The sequence below is a fragment of the Sapajus apella genome, unplaced genomic scaffold (genome assembly GCF_009761245.1).
Source record: "Sapajus apella isolate SASKATOON/1434 unplaced genomic scaffold, GSC_monkey_1.0 scaffold31, whole genome shotgun sequence".
In the NCBI taxonomy this organism is placed as follows: Eukaryota; Metazoa; Chordata; class Mammalia; order Primates; family Cebidae; genus Sapajus; species Sapajus apella.
The window spans coordinates 8,056,834-8,081,608 of record NW_022436971.1 but is presented as its reverse complement, the minus strand read 5'-3'; the positions used below and the strand labels follow the sequence as shown (position 1 = coordinate 8,081,608).

Genomic DNA, 24,775 nt, shown 5'->3' with positions numbered 1-24,775 from the left:
TTGTCAAATTTACGTGTGTAGAGTTGCTAACTGTATTTCCTTACCCTTTAGATGATGCAGGGTCTGTGGATACCCCTATTTTATTCCTGATATTGGTAATTTGTGTCTTTTCTCTTTTTGCATTTGTTGGTCTTACTAAAGGTTTGTTAATTTTATTCACCTTTCTAAACATCCAGTTCTTTGATCATTTTCTCTATTAATTTTTCTAGTAATTAACATAAGCTTCAAAATTAGCCAGAACAGATTTTATCTCAACTTTTAAAAACTCATATTGCTTTTCCTTGATTTTAAGTTATCATAGAATGTGATATATAAACAATACAAGAAAAACATGTCAATCAAAAGTATAATTTTGTAATTGTTCACTTACCAAAGTAGAAGTACCATTAGTGAAAGAAGCCGTACATTCATCTTCATCACCATCTTTATCAAAATCCTCCAATTCTTCTTGTCTTGGTCTTTTGGCATTTTTAGGAGGGGAGAAATTTTCTTCCTTTCTTTTGGCCATTAGGTCTGAACAAATATTTATAGTCACAATGAAGTAAATCAAGTTCTATATACATTAAACTCAACAAAATAAATCTAACAAAGCTAATTAAACTCTAAGTACTATGTCCATCCATTTCTACCCTAAAAATTAAAGTAAATGAATCTTGCATCTTGCACTGAGGAAGAGGGACATGAGTCAAAAAATGCTGGAAAAGGCAAGGAAACAGATTTTCCCCTAAAGTCTCTAAAACAGAACATAGCCCTACTGACATTTGGATTTTAGACCAGTGAGACCTCTGTTGGACTTCTAATCCACAGAAGCATAAAATAATAAATTTGTGTTGCTTTAACACCTGCATAATTTATATTAGTTGATTTTACTTAAGAGGTATTCATAGCTAAGATTTTATTAATATAAGCCTATCTAAATGTGACTACTAAACTCACAAACGGTAAAATATTTTATAAAATTGTGGTTTCTAGTTTTCTAAATCTATTCATAGAGATGGCATAGTGACTTCTAAAATTATTCCAAAGCAATCACCAATTTTTACTAGTTATAATCAGATAAAACTTTTAATTTTTAAATTGTTTTTCCAAAGAATCATATTTTGAAGCACACCGCCTCGCACCAGTAGTTTAACTCTTCCCTAAAAAAAGTCCAGGCTGATTGTCTATTTTTTTTGCCAATATACTATAAAATTTAGACCTAGAAAATTAACAGATTTAAATTACACATTATTTTGCTAAACATATGAATAGTGAATCTCCAGGCAAAGCTGATAGTTTATAATTTAAACTTTATGACCTCTTTGATTGCTGCTTTCATTGTTTTCTTTAGAAGACCTAAAATGATAGGTTTCTACTTTAATTGTTTGCTAAAAGGAGAGAAAAATCTCTAACATAATCAAAAATTTCTTAAGATATAAGAATACGAGGAACAGTTCTAGGCCCAATGTATTTAAGACCCGTAAATATTAAACCATAGCAACCATCTCTGTACCATGTATATACCTGGCTCCCCTACCCATGCAAGCAAAATCTGAGTGGGTAGCCAGGACTACCCTAGTGAGGTTATAAGGTGGCATCTCAGCACCCTAACTGGGGTAGAGTCAAAGAAGGCTAAGCAGACAAGTAAGAAGCCATGATAATAGTGTCAGTGGAGACCACATAGAGAGCCTATACCTCCACCCACACAGGAAGTATTAGGGTGTTATTTACTCCTTCTCCTAGTTGGCTGGTGTCAAAGGAGGCCTAGTGGAAACTCAGGACTTTTGCCATTGCCCAGAGGTGAGAAGGCCACTCCCACCACAGTGTCACTGGAAACCATATGGGAAACTGAAACTGCCATCCAGGCCTAACAGTCACTGTCACTGAGGAAAGAGCTCTGATTAAGCTCTGGATCTTAGTCTCTGTGTCCACAGTCTAATATGGAGGGAAGCAGTTCTCAAAGGTTGTAATCTGTTAAAAAGTACAAAGCACTTACTTCAAAGAGCTTTTGCTTATGTCTATCAATATTTACTATATTAGAAATTAAAACTAAGCAACTTTTTTCTTTCTTTTTTTTTTGAGACAGAGTCTTGCTCTGACTCCCAGGTTGGAGTGCAGTGACAGGATATCAGCTCACTGCAACCTCCACCTCCCGGGTTCAAGCGACTCTCCTGCCTCAGCCTCCCAAATAGCTGGGATTACAGGTACATGCCACCATGCCCAGCTAATTTTTGCATTTTTAGTAGACATGGGGTTTCGCCATGTTGGCCAGGCTGGTCTCAAACTCTGACCTCAGGTGATCCACCCACCTCAGCCTCCCAAAGTGCTGGGATTACAGGCGTGAGTCACAGAGCCCAGCCAAAACTGAGCAACCTTTAAAACAAGGTACACACAAGTATATAGTCTATCAGTCAGAGCAATGACATCTCACATGTCACGTAACCTCTGGAAAACTCCACTGTACACTCAAGAGTGAAAAGGGCTAATAACATCTTACTATAATTATTAAGACAGTTTTGGCCTCGTAGATCCCTTAAAAGAGTACCACAGATTGCCAGACCACATTTTACAAAGTGCAGCTACAGGGGAATACTAAGGGCAAGTCCATGATAGTGTCATAAATTATAAGGTACAGCTACCAACCTATAAAGTTAGAGCAGTAGGCTAGAAACAGACCACAGAAGGACTTGTAGACCCCTCATATTTAAAGTAGTCCAAGGACTGGCAGGCAAGATCTACATCTCCTGGGAAGATATCCAGATATTGGATATCCAGAATCTCAGGCCCCACCCTAGACCAGCTGAATAAGAATCTTTACTTTAACAAGACTTAAGGTGATTCATAAGCACACTAAAGTTTGAGTTGAATTGTTATGTAAACCATGAAAAAGAACTGGGACTTTATCCTATCCTGAAGGCAATGAAGAACCTTATATATTATGATGTTAAATACCATTCAAAGAGTGTATTACTTATCATCCAAAGAAAGACATTTGACGTAAACAAATGCCTTTCAAGACAGTATTACCATTACAGTTACATCTATATAATATTCAGCTTCATTTTTACAAATTATTTAATGTTTATTTTGAAACTGTTACAGAAATCAAAAATTCAAAATCAAACATATTTTTCAAAACATTTAGTAAGAATCAACACAGATCGGTTTCAGTTTATTATTAAATTCCTTGAGATACTACCAATCCATTATTTTTCCACACTTTCTTCTCTGCTAACCACCCTCTATTACCTTCTCAGTCAATGAGCAGTAATTTACTATAGAAGAGCAAAGAGAAAGCATTACTTTTTAGTGTTCCCAACATTTAATGCCCTTTTAGAAACTGTTTTTATTAATGCCTAATACATGATCATGCCGTTAGCAGACACTCAGACATTAGCTAACAATGCACTGGGGAAAATGTGATGCGCTTCTCACAAGGAATGTGAGATTCTATACAGAAGACAGTACACTCAAATACTACATGATGACCATGGTTTTTATTTGCTGAGCATGTTTTTTATTTGCTAAGCATGACCTGGGATTTGCAGTTTGCTATTAGGTTGCCAAGGTAACTTGTATCTAACAGACACTGAAGGATCCTACCTTTTAAAATAGGAATCACTTTGTAATTTAATGATGACAGATTTTTCAAACACAGATTTGAATGTCCAGAGCATTAGATACAGATTAAAATAGTAAAATTGTTTCCAAAAGGCTAAAGAGACATATTTATAGATGAAAAGAAAAATACTGTAAATATTCTGGAATTAAAAAAAGGAGGAAAAAGCCTCCTCTGCGATTTTCAATTTATCCATAAAGCTCATCATAGTTTTGAATATTTGTTTATTTATAATTAAAAAAAAGAGAATTAAGGAAAACCTCATTTATCCCTTACAGAAAGAAGCAGGGACAAAGAAGACCATCAATAAAATATTAAGTTCGAGGAGAAAAATTAATGGCCGGATGCAGTGGCTCATAGCTGTAATCCCAACACTTTGAGAAGCCGAGGCGGACAGGTCACAAGGTTAGGAGTTTGAGACCAGCCTTGCCGATATGGTGAAATCCCGTCTCTACTAAAAATACAAAAATTAGCCAGGCATGGTGGTGTGTACTTATAGTCCCAGGTACTCGGGAGGCGGAGGCAGAAGAATCACTTGAACCCAGAGGCAGAGGTTGCAGTGAGCAGAGATCGCGCCACTGCACTCCATCCTGGGCGACAGAGCAAGACTCCATCTCAAAAAATAAAAATAAAAATGAAGAAAAATTAATAACCAAGAGTTCATTATAGCATGTAGATACATAGGAAATTTGATAGAGATCATATGCGTTTTAACAGAATTCTAACTTTTAATTTTTATTAAGTATCTAATAATTCATACTTCCCATTATTACCAAATTAGGGACTAAGAGTAGTGGCACACATAACAGAATTAGAATTACCTCATAGAAAACAGTGTTATTATTATTATTTTTTTTTTTTGAGACGGAGTTTCACTCTTGTTACCCAGGCTAGAGTGCAATGGCGCGATCTCGGCTCACAGCAACCTCCGCCTCCTGGGTTCAGGCAATTCTCCTGCCTCAGCCTCCTGAGTAGCTGGGATTACAGGCACGCACCACAATGCCCAGCTAATTTTTTGTATTTTTAGTAGAGATGGGGTTTCACCATGTTGACCAGGATGGTCTTGATCTCTTGACCTCGTGATCCACCCGCCTCGGCCTCCCAAAGTGCTGGGATTACAGGCTTGAGCCACCGCGCCCGGCCTATTATTTTTTAAAAAAGGCAAAATTACTGTTACTTCTGAATCTGCCCTGGACTGTGTTTACCTCATCCTCAATTCTACTCTGCCTACCACAACAGACATTTATTCCACAGTAAACAACCTCATTTTTAATGTGCTTAATTACATTGTTTGGAATGTATCATGAAATCATATGACACTAACTAGACAATAAATAGTATAAATACTTAAGTGAAAAAATTCATGAATCTATCTATTCGAAATTTCAGGATCAGCAAAACTGGGAAGTATAAAGCCCAACATTTCAGTTAATAAAATCTGAACAGATTTGTGTTTTGAAAACATCCCTATGGCTCAATATAGAAGACGGATGAAACTGAAAGTAAGAATGGCAGGAGAAGAGATCAGTTTCTAAAGGATGCAGCGGTAATCAGAGACAAAGGGAAGAGATAAAAACCAAGAGATTCAAAAGACTGAGTAAAATTGGTGAGTACAAATGGGTGAGTAGAATTAACATTTGTTGAATATATACTTAGCTTTTGAGATGAGAACTTTCTATTTCCTTTGATCGTCAACATCTTTACGAGATAAATATTGCCCTTATTTTTACAAAAGGAGAGACTGAGTCACAAGTAAGCGACTTGAATTTACATAGCTGCAACTTAGTTCTAACATACAAAGGCTTCTATAGCTCTAACATAGCAGAGCCCTGATCCAAATCCAGCTTTGTCAAAACCCAGTTAAACCTCTTTAATGCCCAGGTTCCTACTGGCAAGTTTGACAGTTTAATTATTCATAGACAGTGAAATTGGCTATTAGTCTGTCCTTTATCTTGTCTATCCTTCATTAAACTTAAAAAAAACATTCTATTATTGGCTGGGTGTGGTGGCTTATGCCTGTGATCCCAGTGCTTTGGGAGGTGGGCTAAGGAGTTCAAGACCAGCCTGGACAACGTGGTGAAACCCCCTCTCAACTAAAAAAACAAAAAAATTAGCTGGGCGTGGTGGCGCACGCCTATAATCCCAGCTTCTAAGCAGGCTGAGATGGGAGAATCACTTGAACCCAGGAGGTGGAGGTTGCAGTGAGCTGAGATCGTGTCACCGCCCTCCAGCCTGGGTGACAAGGGTGAAACGCCATCTCAAAAAAAAAAAAAAAAAAAAAAAGAAAAGATTCTATTATCATGTGTCCCTCTAATGTTACTATTAATCAAAACTAAAACTTTGGGTGTGCTTTATAAAATTTCATTTTGTGTTCCATCTTCACACTTAATATTAAATGTCATTATAAATTGATGGAGCAGGTTTGGCAAGGAAGGAGGATAAAATATTTATTTTATTTGAAAACACTGAGTTTGGGCTGGGCACAGTGGCTTATGCCTGTAATCCCAGCACTTTGGGAGGCCAAGACGGTGGAGGAGGTGGGGGGAATCACCTGAGGTCAGGAGTTCGAGACTAGCCTGACCAACATGGTGAAACCCTGTCTCTACTAAAAATACAAAGTTAGCCAAGTGTGGTGGCGCACACCTGTAATCCCAGCTACTTGGGAGGCTGAAGCAGGAGAATTGCTTGAATCGAGGAGAAGGTTGCAGTGAGCCAGATTGCACTATTGCAATCCAACCTCAGCAACAAGAGAGGGAAACTTTGTCTCAAAAAAAAAAAAAAGAGAAAGAAAACACTGAGTTTGAAGCGCTCCTAAGGTATTAAGATAAGGAGGCCAGTCAGTGGTGAAGAATACTCTGCAATAAAGAAGGATTTGGGAGTGGAGCTAAGAAAGCTACCAGTAGTTTGAATTTAGTGACCAAGAAAAGCATCCTCAGTGAGAAAAGATGTAACTTATTTAACTAGTCAATCAAAAATGTGTAAGTGACTACACGTGATCCTCAGTCAGCTGGATTATGGTTGTCTATATAGAACTGTGGCATTTAATTATGTCTTAAATACAATGTAAGCTAGCATGGTAAAATTTTGAGTTACTAATTCCTAAAAGTAAGCCAAGTACTGCTTTGATTATTTTTCCTAAATTTGGTCTAAAAATGACAGTCAAGATTTAGGTAGGTCTCATATACAATTCTACAGATTCAGTAAAATAAGGCTTCGGGGAATAAAACATGTTTTTCACTGTAATACCTTTAACATGATATTTGTACTTTTTTCAATACTAAGTGCTTTATACGGATTGAAGACAGATGCCAATATGTAACTACATAACTTTCTCTTCCTCTGTCTCCACATATTTAAGAATACTGTCAGCCAGGTACACTCAATCCCTCCAAATTGGTTACAAAACGAGAGACCCTCTCTCTCACTCAGATACGAAAATTCACAGATGCTCATGTCCCTTATGTGAAACGGTGTCATATATGTGTATGACCTCCCCACATAAAATTATCTCTAGATTACTTGTATAACCTAATATAATGTAAATGCTATGTGAATAATTGTTATATTGTATTGTTTAGGGAATAATGACGAGAACAAAAAAGTCTGTGCAACCATCCACTTTTTTCCTCTGTAATTAATAGTTTCAATCCCTTGATTGAGTCCACAGATACGGAGGATGCACTGATAACTGTGTTATTCCTTCCAACTTATGGAAGAAGAACTAAAACTAAAGAGGTGGTACCAACCTGCTCAGTCACACAACTCTGATTCTTTGTGATATAAATACGTTTTTAAGCAATATACTAGTTGTCTCCAACCGCTTTGTACTTGCACCCATTAAGGAAAATTTGAAATACACATTCCAACATAAAATACTCTTATGTTTTACGTAGAAATCAAATGAAATAAAGTAAACCTGAACAGAAGTTCAAATATGCTCCCTCCCCACCCACACACCCATGAAACTGCATGCCATTGCATACACTATTGGACACTTTAAAAGATCACACAGCAACCATCTAAAAGTCAGGGAATTTGGGTTTTTCTCCACATATTTAAGAATCCTGTCAGCTAGGTACAGTCAATCCCTCAGAATTGGTTCCAAAATGAATTTGGGTTTTTCTTTTTTCCTTTAAATATATTATTACTGAGAAGTCTACCTTTAAAACACTGCCTTTTAATCTCCTACTAATGAAATATGCAGAATAATAAGCACTCACAAAACTTCTGTCTTGAGGGCTTAAATACTAGATGATTGCTCTGAGATGTTTCACAGTATTACCTCAAACCCTATTGGTCCCACAACCCTTTCTCTACCCTAGAGTCCTGTTTTTCGAAATTCCCAATTGGGATTCTTCCCCGGTTCATTTCCAAAAGATTAGGGAAAAGAAATGCCATCAACAAACCTTTAAACACTTGTTAATTTTTCTAAATAATACAATTTGCCTTTTCGTAAAACTGGGCTTTCATGACAAATCCGATTTTAGTGATCTTTGTGTACAGCCTTTAAACACACCAGTTGCCGCCTTCGAGGTATCATCAGATTCGTGCTAAAAGCCATTCCCGACCCCAGCTTTCCCCCAGACCTCTTCCCCAACTCCAGTTATTCGCCACCGCCCCGGGGAGTCTGGGGACGGCCGTCTGGGAAAGAGCGGCCCCGCGCCGACGCCAAGTTTCCCGTGGCTTAGGAGACCGGTGCCGCCTCTAAGAGCGCGCGAAGATCCCACCGGGCGCCCGACCCGCCCGAGGGACGGACACCTCCCGCCCGGGCCCGCGAGGACCACCGTGGACACCGCTGCAGCTGAGCTGACCCTGCCTCTCCCAGGTGGCTAGGGGTCGCCAGCCAAGGGGACAGCCGGTGGAGGACGAACCCCGGAGCAAGGGAAAGCGACAGCGCGCGCTTTCATCGTACCGCCAACAAGTCGAAGTCTCCCCAAGGAACCTGATCGGCGGGACTGTCGTGGTGCGACCGGACGCTAAGGCCACCCTGCGGGCGTATCGACCTCGGCTAACCACTGCTGACCCGCCGGGAAGCGCGCGCCTGCCGCAAGGGAAGGCAGGAGCCCCGGCGCTCCGGCGCCCAACGCGGGACTGACCGCGCCTGCGCTCCGCCCTCCCTCCCTTCGGACTCTGCCCGCACCTGCGCAGTTCCGAGGTTTCACGTCGCTAGAGCCTGAGAGGCCGGAAGTGTCCCTCGGTGGGTGGGTGGGAAGCTGGTAGGCACGCGCGGCTCCGCAGCGGCCGGACGAGGGGGAGGCGGGTGATTTGCCTAAGAGAAAGGGCAGATAACTGGGCGCCCCCGGCAACAGGTCCACGCATGCGTCCTCTGGATCGGCTGGTAGCCGGGAAGGGAAAGCCGAGCGGGCCCCAGCGGGGGGAAAGGGGACAGTCACTTCCCGGAAGAGGCGGGGCCGCGCGGGCGGGCGCCGGATTTGAAATGCTTCCTGGTGCTCCCGGGTCTGGCGGCTGAGTCCCAGGCACTACTCTTTGGTTGGATAAAGAAAGAGGACTTTTCGTTTCGAGAAAATTCAGAAATTTGGTAGGATTCAGGCTAAACTGGTAAATGACGAAGGGGCTTCTTCCAGAGCTGAGGAGGAAGGGTTGTCCGGGTAAGTCCCGCGGGACTTGGAGAGACGGTGCCGCCCCGGTTCTCCCACTGGTTCCTTTGACAGTCTCGGTTAGGGGCGAGCTCTTTGTTCGCTGCTCCTCCGAAAACACTTTCAGTGACTCCCTTTGAATAAAGTAGGAAATCCGAACCGAGCCGCCAGGCCGCGACCTGGCCCCTGCTTCCTCTAGCGCGGGCCCTGCGGGTCACCCCGCCCCGGGAAAGCTGCGTGTTCGCCGGGCGCTCGCGCTCGGCCGAAGCCGCAGCGTCCAGTTGTGCTACCCCCGGGCACGCGGTGGGGATAACTCCCACCCCTCACTCAAGGGCATTCCGGGCGAGCCCTCCCTGGTCCCCATAGGCACACTTGAATGTTCCCTTTTCCGTGTTAACGTTATATTTTGGATATGGTTATGTTACAGTAATTACCTTAAGGCATTGTAGTTTTACAATCGTTCTTTCCTCCTTTGGTAACCTAGAGTGTAACCCCCCTAAATAAACGTCAGAAGTGATGAAATCGTACTTCCTTGGTTTAGGTTTCAGCGCCCTTCTCTACCCCACACTACCCCTTCGGTCTTTACACAACCCTTCCTATGAATATACAGACCTAGGTGATAACCTACTTTTCATACTTCAAAATCTTCTCTTTTAGGTGGGGAAAATAATGCATTGACTGCCACCTTACCCCACCTCCCATTGATGTCGAAATTCTGGCCTCCAGTAATAGAATTCTTTCCATCAAAGTCACCTTTTATTTTTAAAAGTAATCGCACATATATTTCTATTGTGGCCCTTGCCATGGATCAACGAAAAATATGACAGTCAAAATAGACCAAAACATCTGGCCTTGCTGTAACCAATGGGAAACACAGTTGAGAGGTCCCTACTTACCTGTCACTTCCTTCAGGAACCGTTGTTCGTTGATTCCTAAGACTAAGTGGAGGACCTTTTTTTCTATATACAACTATAGCTTGCTCTCTTACCTTTTATGCCTTTTTTTCTGCAGTCTCACTTACCCTACTAAGGTCTTTAAATACAGAGCTTGATCTTCCATTATTGTTTCTCCAGCACCTACAAGCATTCCTGTTAAATAGTAGACCTTTAATAAGTATTAATGATAAGCATGAATTATGTTGTGTCTCAGCGTTTAGGCTAAATTCATATTAAAATTGAAAAAATAATTTTAAAGAACAGCATTAATTACTGAGATTATGTGGTAAATCCCTTAAAATATAATCTTGCACTGAAATAGATTTCACCATTTACCAATCTTTATATGAATTTATAGTCATCTAAATGGGAATTGGGAAATTTAAGCATTTTCTGCTTTTTTAAAGTAAATTTTCTTCCTAATGTTTTTCTTAAAGCGGAAGTAAATTGCAAAACTGTTGCTTTAATAAAGTGTGTATTTTTGCATCAATTAAGCCACTGACCTCTTTTTATGTTCTTTAAATTTGATTCATTAGTGGAATTAACAGGGTTCTGTGTTTTTGTCACCTCATTCAGTTTTATAATTAACCAATAAAAGCTTATTAGCTTTTAAGGAAGTTTTAGGAACTTAAATTGATTTATGGGCACCATATGGTTACATCAAAGGACTTGTTTTTGTTTTAACTGGAAGTGGATTATTAAATCCTTTCTTTAAGATGGAAATTTATGTTCTTTTATACCAAGCAATAATTTCTGAAATTGAGTGATTTTTTTTTTGTTATTCCATGCTGCCAGTTGGTCATGAGATTCAAATATTAGATACTAGGTTACAGATCTTAGAATCTTGCAATTCATCTGGTTTAATATCTCTCATTTTGTAGAAAGGTTAAATGTCTTCCTTAGGTCATACAGCTAATCAGTGGTATGTATTCAAGACTCAAATCCTAGCTTTCTATCCCAAGTCCATTGCTTATAAAGTTGTTTGCTATGTATTCTGACTTTGTTGATTCAAATAAGCTAAATAAATTTAAGCCATTAATAGCTTAAAGTCATCTGCTGTATGTTGTTCTGACTTCATTGATTCATGTAAGCAGACTTGTGTGACAACTAATTCTTAAAAAATTATGCAGATGTCAGGAGACTGTTTTTGATAGGCAATATATATATATATATTGATTGTATGAACGGATTGACATCAATATAATTATTTGTTATAAAAGATTTGAGTGGGAAATCACCAAATCCCACACCAAAAAAATTTTAAATTTTACCGTATTTAAAAAGCAAGATGAAATTATAAATAGTTCTTGGTGTAGTATTTTACATTTTTATTTATTTTTATAGAAGTGGTGTCTTAACCATTTTGCCAGGTTGATCTCGAACTCCTGGCCTCAAGTGATGCACCTGTCTTGGCCTCCCAAAGAGCTGGGATTATAGGCGTCAGCTACCATGCATGGCTGGTGTAGTATCTTTACATTTTACTTAATGCAGAACCATTTTCAAGTAACCTCATCACAATGATTATGACCTCATGCAAGAACCATCTGTTTTATCCTTCAGTGTAGTTGTACTTTACTATCTTAAAAGCTATTACATTCTGTGCTTTTTTGGAATGTTTTATGCTTTTACAGTCTTAACCATTGCTTAATATCACTTCAGAGGAACAGCTTGTGCAAAGAACATATGATAAGGAATGGAAAACAGTTGATGATGGAAACAGATTTTGGGTTAATCGCATTCTTAAAATATTATGATGTTCTTTTTAATAAAATGTACATTTCACATAATTTTCCTCTTTTGGAATTAACCATGGTCAATCATTCTTTAAACCAGGTTTGTTTCTGACAAAAGAAATAATATAAACTAAGTTCTAACTGTAGTAATCGTGTAATATTAAAAGATACTATTTATGGGATTAATTAAAAGCCCTCTTTATCTTGCTTAGGAGTTTCCAATAATCGAATCAGTGCTGGATTTTTTTTTTTTTTTTTTAGATATGGCTGCCCCCAGTTAATATTATTTCATTAAAAGCTTTACAAAATGATCCTAATATACTTGAAATACTTAGAGGACTGCAGTGTATATAAGCAAGAATCTACCTTACTGCTGTTTGATTTTTTTTTTTTTACCATAACCCTCAGAAGGAATACAGTTGACATCACAGTCCTATATATAAATGTGTGTTTTTATGTGGCATCATAAACACCACTGCACTAGGTGGCAATCTTCATTACTATTTATTTGTATATGTGTAGTCAACTTACAAAAGGAAACATTAGAGATAGGAAAAGAATGTTGAACCTTACAACTGGGAGTTGCCAGAGAAAATATGTGCCCTGGCCAATTCCGCAGGACTACCCAGTCTGAAGGAAACCAGAAAATGTGAATCTCTCTTCCTTCAAAACGCTATGCTGAAGTAGTATTTAATATTCAAGTACTTGTAAATTTTCAGAACAATACTTTTTAATTTCACCCATGAATTCTATTTAAATTTGTCACTTAATACTTATCTAAGAAGCAAACCATCTAACAAGATTTCTAGTTTATTTCTCCAACTCCTAATAAATAGGGTCACTTTATTTTTAACTGTTTTCTAATTTGAAAAGTAATACAGGCATATGGTATTTTAAAAATGAAACAGCACAAAGGGATATGTTTTAAAAAAACATCTCTGAACTGTAATCATCCGTAACATATAACTTGTTTCATTTTAAAACTTGGATCAGTTTTTTTTTATCAGTACATATATTTCTATCCTACTGATTTATTTGCCATTTCATCTAATTTAGTTTGAACATTCCATAATTCAGTTTACTTAATTAGTCCTCTATTGATTGAGACCTGGCTCTTCTCAGGGTCTTGCTATTATAAACAATGCTACAGTGAATATTGCTATTTATAAATCCATACATACCACATAATACATCTTAAGTTCCTGGAAGAGGTATTGCTAAACCAGAAGATAACCTGCATTTAAAATTTTGACTGCTAGGGTCAGGGTCACATTTAAATGAAATTAGAACAAAGGAATTACATAATTTTCTTCAATAGCAATCTATTCCAGTAACCACCCCAAGTCACAAAGGAAAGCAAAAGTATCAAGAACTTCCTTCTCAAACTTTGAGTTTTATGTGTTCTGGTGGGTTAATAATTTGTCTCATTTCTCTTTATCATAATGCCTTCGAGAATGTATGTACCCCACTCTTTTTCCAGAATTATCCACAACTTTTCACAGTAACTGAATCTATGCCACAATGGTATATTCAACTAGTGGGGCTTCAGGATGTGAAATAGACAATATTAGTAGTGGGCCACCGTTAACTACCAAATGCTTTCTTTGCCTTTAAGTCTGTGTATTTTTATCTGTAAAGTGACATCCATAGCTGTCATTGTACACTTCATGGAAATGAGTATACAGAATAATACTCATGGTGGGGCTAAGTGCAGTGGCTTATGCCTGAAATCCCAGCACTTGGGGAGGCTGAGGCAGGCAGATCACTTGAACCTGGGAGGCAGAGGATGCAGTGAGCCGAGGTTGTGTCGCTGCACTCCAGCCAGGGTGACAGAGCGAGACCCTGTCTCAAAAAAAAATAATAATAACAATACTCATGGTGGCACTGACGACACTGTAAAATTAAGATTCAGAAAAACAGGATAAGTCACAGACAGCAACCATTCCAGCATTTGTTTTGTTTGTACCTATGTGCAATTTGAGAAAATTTACTTTTAGAACAGACTCTGTTAAAGGGACAGACAATACATTACTGTTTATTCAGAAGGTTTCTGCATAAAGGTGATATAGCCTTTTGACTTAGTGTATTCTTGTCCTACCTTGTCCTAATAATCTGGGCTGTATTTGTATAGTCAGGTTGCATTTTCATTGCACATGCTACATAATTTTTACAAAATATTAACAAATGGAAAGAAAACCAAATATAGATATATAATAAGGAAAAGCTGGCCTATAGAAAATACCAAAGCAGATAACAGTAGCAGAGTTTAAACCAATTTTGTTTTTAAAATGTCATTTACATGGGAAAATATTTAACTTTAGTTTTCTTTTGGTGGTTAAAAGTTAGAAGTGAGTAAGTTTTTTTTTTCTTTTTCTACAATGAAGATTATGTGACCTTGCAATTTAAACAGCCAGTGCCCTTTTAAAAAGGTTATGTCCATATTTCTCCAACTTCATTTTCTGTCTCGTTTCATCTCCCCTCACTTTTCTAAGTTTTCCTTCAGTAACCCCATTTTTCTTTAGTTCATTTGTTTGCATGCTTCCTTGCTTTTGTTTTTTGTTTTTCCTGGTTATGATAGAGAATTAGTCTCATTCTCTAAGTATGTAAATAAAGGATTGAATTTTCATGTAGGCAAAAATGATTTACAGCATCCTTGCGTTTTCTGCCCATCTCTGCATTTGTTAGCTCTTGTTTTTAGCTGGGAAAAAGGCAGTTACCATTTTACTGTTTCAGGTGTTCTTGATTCATTTTGAAAAGCTGACTAATGAAAGAAGGAGAATCCTCTATGAATTATCCTGAACTGGCTTATAATATATTGTTTGAATTAATGACCTGTTAATGACCTTCTGTTTCTTTAACAAAGTGTGTTTCACGTAACAGCAGATAATCACCAGAATGGGAGTGAATGACTTGTGGCAAATTTTGGAGCCTGTTAAGCAACACATCCCCTTGCGTAATCTTGGTGGGCAAACTCTTGCAGTTGATCTGAGTCTCTGGGTGTGTGAGGCACAGACAGTCAAAAAAATGATGGGCAGCGTCATGAAGCCCCACCTCAGGTATAGTAAAAGTTCTTAGAGTATAAATGTATGGTGTATGAACAGTCTTAGTGTCTTGATTTTTATTTCACCTTTTTTTCTTTTGTTGTTGTTATTCATTTACATTTTGAGATTTCAAGATCTATTTAACATGTCTAGATTCACTATCTTTATATTAAGGACTCAGATTTGTACCTCTTACCCTTTGAGCTCCAGATTCACATATCTATCTCCTACTTAATATATCCACTAGGATGCTTCAGATACTAAAAGCAAGAGGTTTGGGAGACATTTTCTCCCTATTTTACTTCTCCCACACCAATCCATCAAGTAAGTTTTGCTAGATCTACCTCCAAAATATACTTTGTGATTACAAACTTATCTCAGTGTCGAGAGGTACCACCTCAGTCTATGCCAACCTCATCTCTCATCTATACTACTGAAGCGTCATCTTCACTAGTTTCTTGCTCTTGGCCTCCCACCCCAAACCATTTTCTACATAGCAATTAGAATAATCATAACTCTCTATTGCTTAAAAATATTCAGTGTTTTTGGCTGGGTACAGTGGCTCACACCTGTATTCCTAGCACTTTGGGAGGCTGAGATGGGCAAATTGTTTGAGCTCAGGAGTTCAAGATCAGCCTGGGCAACATGGTGAAACCTCATCTCTACAAAACATACAAAAAATTAGTCAGGCATGGTGGCATCTGCCTGTTGCCCCTGCTACTTGAGGACTGAGGCAGGAAGATCGCTTGAGCCCAGGAGGTTGAGGCTGCACTGAGACGAGATCATGCCACTGCACTCCAGCCTGGGTGACAGTGAGGCTCTGTCAAAGAAAAAAAAAGTTCAGTGGTTTTCCACTCTAATTAAAACCCTAAGTAAAAGGTTATTATATATAACATTTTTGATACTAGTCTAATGTTTTTGCCTTTATGTTATACTATTTTGACTTTTGCTATCAATGTGTGATGATTAATGTATTACTAATTTATATATTTCAGGAACTTATTTTTTCGTATCTCATATTTAACACAAATGGATGTAAAACTGGTGTTTGTTATGGAAGGGGAACCACCGAAGCTGAAAGCTGATGTCATAAGCAAGAGGAATCAGACTCGGTATGGCCCTTCTGGAAAATCGTGGTCTCAGAAAACAGGGAGATCACATTTTAAATCAGTCTTAAGAGAGGTGAGCATTCAGATTTGATTCAATTATTCTGATTTGAATTAAAGGGTACATTTTACTCTAATAGTTTGTCATTTTTAATACTCATTACTTTTATTGTGACTAGCAGGCCAGTGTGCATAGAGAAAAGTTTATTTTTTAGAGTGAAATTGACCTAAGTTTCAATCCTGGCACTGGAATGTAGAAACTCTTGAGATATTGAGCAAAATTTATAATCTGTCTCTACCTTGTATATTACCTTGTGAAAGGAGAACAGTAGTACTTATGAAATGAGAACAGTAATATTCGGCAGAGATGTGATAAAAACAAAAGAAAGTATATCTAAAGCAACTAGTAGATATAGGAAGTTGATCATATTACCTTTTATAACACTTTCGGGACTTAAAGAATTCCTAGAAGACATGAGATCTCATTAATTCATACTTCACTCATTCAGAATTCATGATAGTTCATATATAAAATACCTATTTGGCATCCCTTAGGGCTTATAATTTTAAAAATTAATTATTGTTACATTACAATCTATTATTTATATGTTACTTTTAATATTGCTAGATTTTATATTTTTATAAAAGTTAAGAAAGAAATCACTTACATAAAACAATAGGAGGCAGTTTTTGTCTGTTTTCAAATGTGTGTATTTTTAAAGAGTTGTAGTAGTACACGTGATTTTTAACCTGGGCTTTTCACTTAATGCTTCATACCCATATCTTCCTGTTGTCACATTCTAATCAAAGTCATTACTTTTAATGGTTGTACAACATGTATGAAGCTATGAATCATACCCCTGATTGTATATGTTATTTACTTTTTTAGTTTTTCTCTACTATCCATGAAAGTATGATGAGAATTTTTTGTGTATGTAATGTTTTCTTGTGATTTGAGATTTTAGATAAAATTACCCAAAGTTGGATTGATGGGGCAAAGTTTTGGAATGATTTTATTGCTCTTGCTGATTAATTTCTGCTGATACAGATGTCAGATAAGCAGTTTTGGTGCACTCACAAGAACATTGGATGTTAGGAGGCTTGTCTTTGTAATATTTAGTATGCAACAACAAAGATATTTAATATGCATTTGTCTTTTAATAGTAACATTAAACATTTCACCTACTTTCATACCCCTTTGGGTAATGGGTATCACGTCCTACTTCTTGAGGTTTTTAATTTTTCTTTGTGCAAGTTCTTTATTAACAATATAACCTTTTTCATATTTGCTTTGAATCAGTTTTTTTATTTTAGTTAAAAATTATGTCATTTTTCTCCTCTTCTGAAATTTTATTTTCTACTCTTATGTGATGTTTAAAAATAGTTTTCAATTAGTGAATATTCCACCTTAATGACTGTCAGCAGTTGAAGAAAATATCTGTGCTGAGTTCTAATTACTTCTTGTATAATCAGTTCCTGGAAATATTCATGGTCCTCAAATCTTAGGGTGTTAAAGAACCAGCATAAAACAAACAAACAAAAAGAGATGTCCATCTCTTCTTAAGAAAATTGCTCCATTCCTGTTCATTGCTACAGTAATTATGGTGTTTAGGCATTTTGTGTTAGTTTAGTTCACTGTTGCCCATTAGTCATTTTTATCTTTCTGTACTCTTCAGTTAGTAGGCGCTGCTTCCTCCTAATCCACTGCCATCTTTTAGGTATTAGCATGAAAAGCACAAATTAGTCCTCCTCCAATACCACCTCCACCCCACATGGTAGAGACATAAGGTAGGAAAAATTGAAACAGTCTCATAGGAAATTCTTTGCTGGTTCTTTGAAAAACTTTGAAATGGCAAATAGTGCAAGAAGTTGAAATAACTGTATTATGAAAGGCTACTTTTTACCTAGGTAAGGTTGAAGCAACACCTGTAACAAAACTGTCTCTAAAATCATGGGGTCAGTGTCTTGAAAAGTATTATTTTCAACATAGTACCTTGACTTTTTGCAACATCTGACAGAGGCATTTATTATGCAACGTGGCAAGGATGCAATTAATCAATCAAAGCAAGAGATGGTATTTATTCTGTCAGTCTCTAGAAACTACAAGTAAGTAGCCTTTTCTGTCCTCCACACTCAGTATTCCCTGATAGAGGATACATGAAAAAAAGAACGGTGTATGATAAGAAAGAATGAACTAGGCTATACGGCTAAACTACAAGCTACCCAGCTGGGTTAAAATCATAAACCAAAGGAAACCCACAGCAGATTATTTGTGCATCAGCAAAATGATGTAATCATTTTGCACAGACATTTGATTTCCCAGGAAGACGCTGACAGCTGACCCCTCCACGGTTTCCCATAATATGAGAGTTTCATTGTACAGGGAAGGCAAGATGAGAAAAAGAGGCAAACTTTAAAATTCAAGCCAAAACTATACATATTAGTTAGTTTTGGAAGTACACATACCGGATTGACCATCATATGAGAAAAATTTTTGAAGTTTGGTAGATGTAAATCTTAATGTGATTAATTATTATTTAAAGATATTTTCAGAATCTGATGATAATAGCATTTAGTAAAACAATGAAATGTGAATATGGATTACTTTGTAATTGACATTAAAATCTTAATTTTTTATTACAGAAAAATTTAAATCAACAAAAGTAACCCATCACCAATCTTAAACCATTATCTTGGCTCATCTTGTTTCATCTATGCCCCTACCCACTTCCTGACTCACACATCATTTTGAAGCAAATCCCAGACATAATTAATATTGTATCATTCTCAGCATTTCAGTACTGTTTTCTAAAAGATGATTCTTAAAAAGAAGCATAACTAGAATATAATTTTTATTATCACACCTAAAAGTTTGGCAGTCATTCTTTAAAGCCCTCAAGTACTCAGTCATTGTTCAAATTTCCAAGTGTTTCTTAAATACTGTAATTTTTAAAACACCAAAATAGCTGCTATTAATATTTGTAATACAGAAATACATTAAATGGTAAAGAAATTAGCAGTGAAAACATTCTTTAACATCTTGCACCTGCTTTTTGTTTTCAGTGCCTCTATATGCTCGAATGCTTAGGAATCCCCTGGGTTCAGGCTGCTGGGGAAGCTGAAGCCATGTGTGCTTACCTCAATGCTGTTGGTTGTGTAGATGGCTGCCTCACCAATGACGGGGATACTTTCCTCTATGGGGCCCAGACTGTGTACAGGAATTTCACTATGAATACAAAGGTGTTTATTTTCTTTCTCTTGTTTAGCATTTGTTTACAAATTACCTTTTAAAAGGGCTGATTAAGTGAAATTATATATGTAAAATGCTTACTCTAATGCCTAGCACATAGCAATTGCTAAATGTTTACTGTTATTAAAAATCATTGCCACATAGTTTATTATCTTCAAAATGTGGATTTATCTCATAAGAACTCGACTTGCTTCACATGGCTTGGTTCTAAATCAGTTTCAAAAAATACATCACAGAATTGCATATGAAAATGTATTGCTTTGACCCTGAATTTCCAGTTTAGTATTTCATCCTCAGAAATACCTCCAAATATGCAAAGAGAGATATACAGAGATGTTCCGTGTAGCATTGTTAATAATTACAAAAATTTGGCAAGCAACCCAAATGCTCATTGATAGGGACATGATTAAATACTTTACACTTAATGATTCCCAGTTGGAGAGATACTGCTGGCAGACATTTTGGTTGTAACAGTTCAGGCTTGGGCAGAGACTATATATATTTGGAGGCTTGGGGCCAACCAAACTAAACCTTCTGCCAGACATTTCTGTTATCTCTCCCAAAATGCTAATATTGGCATCCTCATTGAGAAACACTATTTCAGAATCCATATGATGTAATAGAATGTGGTCATTGAAAAGGTTATTATTGACATAAAAGATATCCAGTCATATTAATGGTGAAAAATGTCTTAATAGTATTTTTATATAATTCTATTTTTACTTAAAAATGTAATTAACAGTAAATATTAATACGTAGTTGTCAAAGACAGTGGTTTTTTGGAAGAATATGTACCAAGCTATTAATGATAGTTAACTTTGGGCAGGGCAATTACAGGGAATGTTTACTTTCTATAATATTTATTACAATGTTTTGTTTTGTAAGATGGAAATCCATATTTTTTAGATGCCAGAAAGCAATAAAATGGAAAAAAATGACTAATATATTATTTTTAAGCCACGTTTGAAGCTACAACTTTATTTCCATGTATTGAAATGTCACATTCTGTGAAGATTCTGCTGATCAGGATAATTTTCTTATATAAATTTTTTGGAATAATTAAACTTTTTTGTTTTTGAGATGGAGTCTCACTCTGTTGCCCAGGTTGGAGTGTGGTGTCATGATCTCGGCTCACTGCAATCTCCACCTCCCTGCAACCTCCGCCTCCTGGATTCAAGCAATTCTCATGCCTCAGCCTCCCAAGTAGCTGGGACTACAAGCACGTGTCACCACACCTGGCTAATTTTTTTTGTACTTTTAGTAGAGATGGGGTTTTACCATGTTGGCCAGGCTGGTCCCAAACTCCTGACCCCAAGTGATCCAGCTGCTTTGGCTTCTTAAGTGCTGGGATTATAGGCATGAACCACCACGTCCATCCTGGAATAATTAAACATTTAAAGAGAACGTCAACAAATTATTTTTATAATGTTGTTTAATGTGTAAATATGTATTTTTTGAAGATTAAATCTGTTCTTTGTTTAGGACCCACATGTTGACTGTTACACAATGTCATCTATCAAGAGTAAACTAGGTTTGGATAGAGATGCTCTGGTTGGATTGGCAATACTTCTTGGCTGTGATTATCTCCCAAAGGTAAGCTGAAATTGGCATATTTACTTGCTATTCATAAAGTTTTTTATACTTTATGTGCTATGTAAATATGAATATGATATAGCTATATGATTAAGAATCAAATTTAAAATATAATGTCAGGTTGGCTGGGTGCGGTGGCTCACTCCTGTAATCCCAGCACTTTGGGAGGCCAAGGCGTTGGATTACCTGAGGTCAGGAGTTTGAGACCAGCCTGGCCAACATGGTGAAACCCGCCTCTACTAAAAATACAAAAATTAGCTGGGTGTGGTGGCGGGCGCCTGTAATCCCAGCTACTCAGGAGGCTGAGGCACAAGAATTGCTTGAACCCAGGAGGCAGAAGTTGCAGTGAGTCGAAATCCTGTCATTGCATTCCAGCCTTGGCAACAGGAGCGAAACTCTGTCTCAAAAAAAAAAAAAAAAAGCCTAAAATTATATATATATATATATATAATTTTAGGCATAATAAGCTATTAAGTGTCTAAAATAATCAGCATTTCAGATGGGACTAAAAAGTTGACTTGTGACACTGAATATTATAAGCAAGAATAGAATAATAAGTAGTTCCACAGTTTGACTCTCAGTAAACCATTAGAGATTCACATATGTGTTTGACTATCTTTTTAAATGAATATAGGAGTTGTTCTTTTCTTGTATCATGCTAGTGTTAGTTTCTTTCACTCTGTTTTCTATTTTTTAGTTTTCAGTAATCTTTGTAGCTTTCCAGTTGTGCACATGCTCAATGCTATTACTGATGCTAAATCACATGATCATTGGGGTAAGCCTTTCATACTTCCATGCCTCAGCATTGTGCTGGGTTTTGTTCATGGAAATATTTTATTTATATCTTAAGAGGTACAATCTAGTGCTATGTAACAAATAAGTATAACAGGTGAGTGATGAGTTAAGCATTATGAGAATAATCCCATTTTCTTAAATACAGCGTTTAAAAATATAAAATGACTGGTATTGTAGGTCTTACTATGTAGTTCTCTTATTACGTTTCTATTGATTATTTCTGTATCCTTACAGATCCTCATTTTACTTCTAATCCCAAGAGAAGTATAAAGAAGAATGACAGCTTTTTGTTTTTTTTTTTTTTTAATCTAAGCTCAGGAAAAAGGAAAATATAGCAGGATAGTAAAATTATTAAGCCTAATTTATAATTTATATTATCAAAGAAGTTTTTTTAAACTGGTAGGAAAAGAAAGCAGGAGGAAAGAAACTTTTAAATACCATAAACCATTATTTTGTTGTAATTCTCCTTCTGAAATAGAAGACTATTTCCTAAGTAAAATTATATCATAATTAAAATCTGTAAACAGCCCAGTATTTAAGAAAAAATTTGCTGACTTGAACTCACAGAAACCAACTTTAGCTACACTGATGTTTAAATTATGCATTAGCCATAGTTATATTGACCTTTTGTGTTTTTTTTAAACAAAAATTGCTATTTACATTGTTCTACTTAAACATTTTTAAGACTATGTACTAACTTGATTTGCCTTTAAAAACTTTAAGATATAGCTAATGCTAATACAAAAAGAATGGTAGTCAAGATATCTAATAAAGTTTATGCCAAAGACATAGGCTATAGAGATGGAAGAGACTTCTGTCTCTTCCACAGTAGGGTGTGCCTACTGTGCCATAGACCCTTTTTAGTAGCTGGATTCTGGGTATAGGTGGATTGGGAAGCGTTCAGGTTAGATGGGAGATTCCTGTGCAGGTAGACACTCAGGATGCTTGGGCAGTAGCTGTTTACTAACCAGTTAGCATGAGTGTGTCAGCCCTAGTGCGTACTGGCTAAATAGCAGCTCTGCTTATAAGGACATATTCATATACTTATAGGGGCTAGAAAACTCAGTTTAAATCAGAAATTGTGATGGGAATATACATTCATGCATATCATTTTTGCATACTGGAAATTCACACTTTGAATTTTCTTAAGTTTTTAATTTCAAGAGTTAACTTAGAGCACTCCTTTGTTCTCTCTTTATGTCTGGGTTTTGGAATATTGAATGTTCATGTAATTAAATGAACTGGGTTTTTCCTGATTACAGACATAAAGTTAGGTTAAATTAAAATATCATCCGAATAATTAACATAGTAAGTGAAAGCCCTCTAAAATTATGACCCTCCCTTCCCTAAAATGAACACCATCAGTGGTTTGGTATATAAACCTCTGAATTTTTTGTTTATGTAGATAACAGTGTAATTGTCATTTACTTTACAAACCCTGATCATATACACTATTGTGGAATTTTTGTTTTATGCATAGCAATGTATCTTGCACATCTTTTCCTGTCTTAAAAGAGTTACCTCATTCTTTCTTTCAGCTGCAGAGTCTTACTTTCAATTAATGTACATTTAACCATTCCTGGTGATTGATTAACATTTGAATTACTTTTTTTCCACTTTCTGAAAGGGAGTCCCAGGAGTTGGAAAAGAGCAAGCATTAAAACTTATACAGATTTTGAAAGGGCAAAGTTTACTTCAGAGGTAACTATTAATTACTTTTGCTTGTGACATTGAACTTTTATTCTTGCTGAACTTAATATGAATAGCACAAAAAAGAATTGTTTTCCAAAAAGGGTTTTGTATTTTTAAACTGACCTATATTTTGATTTAAGATAATTTATTTTTATTTATTCTGAAATTTTCCAAAGAAAGAATGAGAATATGTGGTCTAAGCCATACTGCATTTTTTTTTCTTTTTTTGGAGACAAGGTCTCACTGTGTCACCCAGGCTGCAGTGCACTGGTGCAATTACTGCTCACTGCAACCTCAACCTGCCGGGCTGAAGCGATCCTCCCACCTCAGCCTCCTGAGTAGCTGGGACAACAGATAGGCACCACTGTGCACAGCCACCATACTGCATTTTTAAAATATATATTATTTATATTAAACATGTTAATATATTAATTTTTATTTTTTATTTTTATTTTTGTAGAGATAGGGTCTTCCTATGTTGCCCAGGCTGGTCTCAAACTCCTGGGCTCAAGTGATTCCCCCTGCCTTGGCTTCCCGAAGTCTTAGGATTATAGGCATGAGCCACAGTGACCAGGCACCATATTGCATCTTTAAAAATCTCTTATTAGCTCACTAAACACATTTAGTACAATGTCAAGTGCATTTATTTATAACCATGGGCATTTTGCCACTGGTTATTTTGAACTGTTTTACTACCAGGTAAAGGTAAACATGACGTTAAAATAATTTTATATTTCATACTTTGATATTGTATTTTTTTTCTATAAATGAAATGTCTGTGGCATGTTGTAATTAATCGAAATCTTACTTGACTGGCCTTTGCTTTATAGCTACATATTTAATAATAACATTAATTCATTTAGTCTCTACACTTTGAGGATTGAGAACAAGATGCAGATTATATAGAAGTTAACAACCTATGCCACTTACTACATCAAAAACACATGAATTATATTTACTGATGAAAGCAATGCTTTATAAAAATTAATGTTAATGATGATCGGTATAGAATCAAAAGAAAGGAACTAGGACACTGGGAAACTAAAAACAGCCTTAGCCTCCAGCAGGTTCAAGATGGCACGTGCCTGAAAAGAAATGCTAAGAGGTAAAAATGAAAAAGGAATGACCATGAAAAATACGTCAAATCACTCTACTCTTTCCTATAAGACTTCTCTTTTATCTGTAAAACTATTGATAAATCTGAGACTTCAGTAAATCTATTACTGACATTAATTATTACTGTGCCAAAGCAAGAAAGAAAAGGTATACTTTGTCATGGGGATGAGTTAAGGAATCATTTGAGAATTGTAAAAAATAATATAAAAAAGAAAAAACAAGTGAATATAACATGTGGCTAACTCGAAACCATTCTTTTTTTTTTCTTTTTTTTTTTTTTGAGACGGAGTTTCGCTCTTGTTACCCAGGCTGGAGTGCA

General features: G+C 36.7%; 2 protein-coding genes across 6 annotated transcripts in view; one reads left to right on the top strand and one right to left on the bottom strand.

Moving 5' to 3' along the window:
- SMC6 (structural maintenance of chromosomes 6) overlaps positions 1–8,758 on the bottom strand; it is an 86,790-nt gene extending 78,032 nt beyond the window's left edge. Inside the window, exons 1-2 of one of the 3 annotated variants that reach the window (XM_032294061.1) lie at positions 8,739–8,758; positions 371–513 (exon numbers count right to left, since the gene is read on the bottom strand). In XM_032294061.1, coding sequence (XP_032149952.1) covers positions 371–508 — 138 coding nt within the window. In that variant the 5' untranslated portion in view covers positions 509–513; positions 8,739–8,758. Of the gene's footprint in view, positions 1–370; positions 514–8,510; positions 8,711–8,738 lie in introns of those variants that run through there. The other 2 variants (XM_032294060.1, XM_032294065.1) reach the window with 2 other exon arrangements.
- A 100-nt stretch (positions 8,759–8,858) lies between these two features.
- The window catches only part of GEN1 (GEN1 Holliday junction 5' flap endonuclease), a 28,096-nt gene continuing 12,179 nt past the window's right edge, over positions 8,859–24,775 (top strand). The window contains exons 1-6 of one of the 3 annotated variants that reach the window (XM_032294068.1): positions 8,859–9,207; positions 14,747–14,919; positions 15,900–16,086; positions 19,074–19,250; positions 20,743–20,853; positions 23,276–23,349. In XM_032294068.1, coding sequence (XP_032149959.1) covers positions 14,759–14,919; positions 15,900–16,086; positions 19,074–19,250; positions 20,743–20,853; positions 23,276–23,349 — 710 coding nt within the window. In that variant the 5' untranslated portion in view covers positions 8,859–9,207; positions 14,747–14,758. Of the gene's footprint in view, positions 9,208–11,528; positions 14,920–15,899; positions 16,087–19,073; positions 19,251–20,742; positions 20,854–23,275; positions 23,350–24,775 lie in introns of those variants that run through there. The other 2 variants (XM_032294066.1, XM_032294067.1) reach the window with 2 other exon arrangements.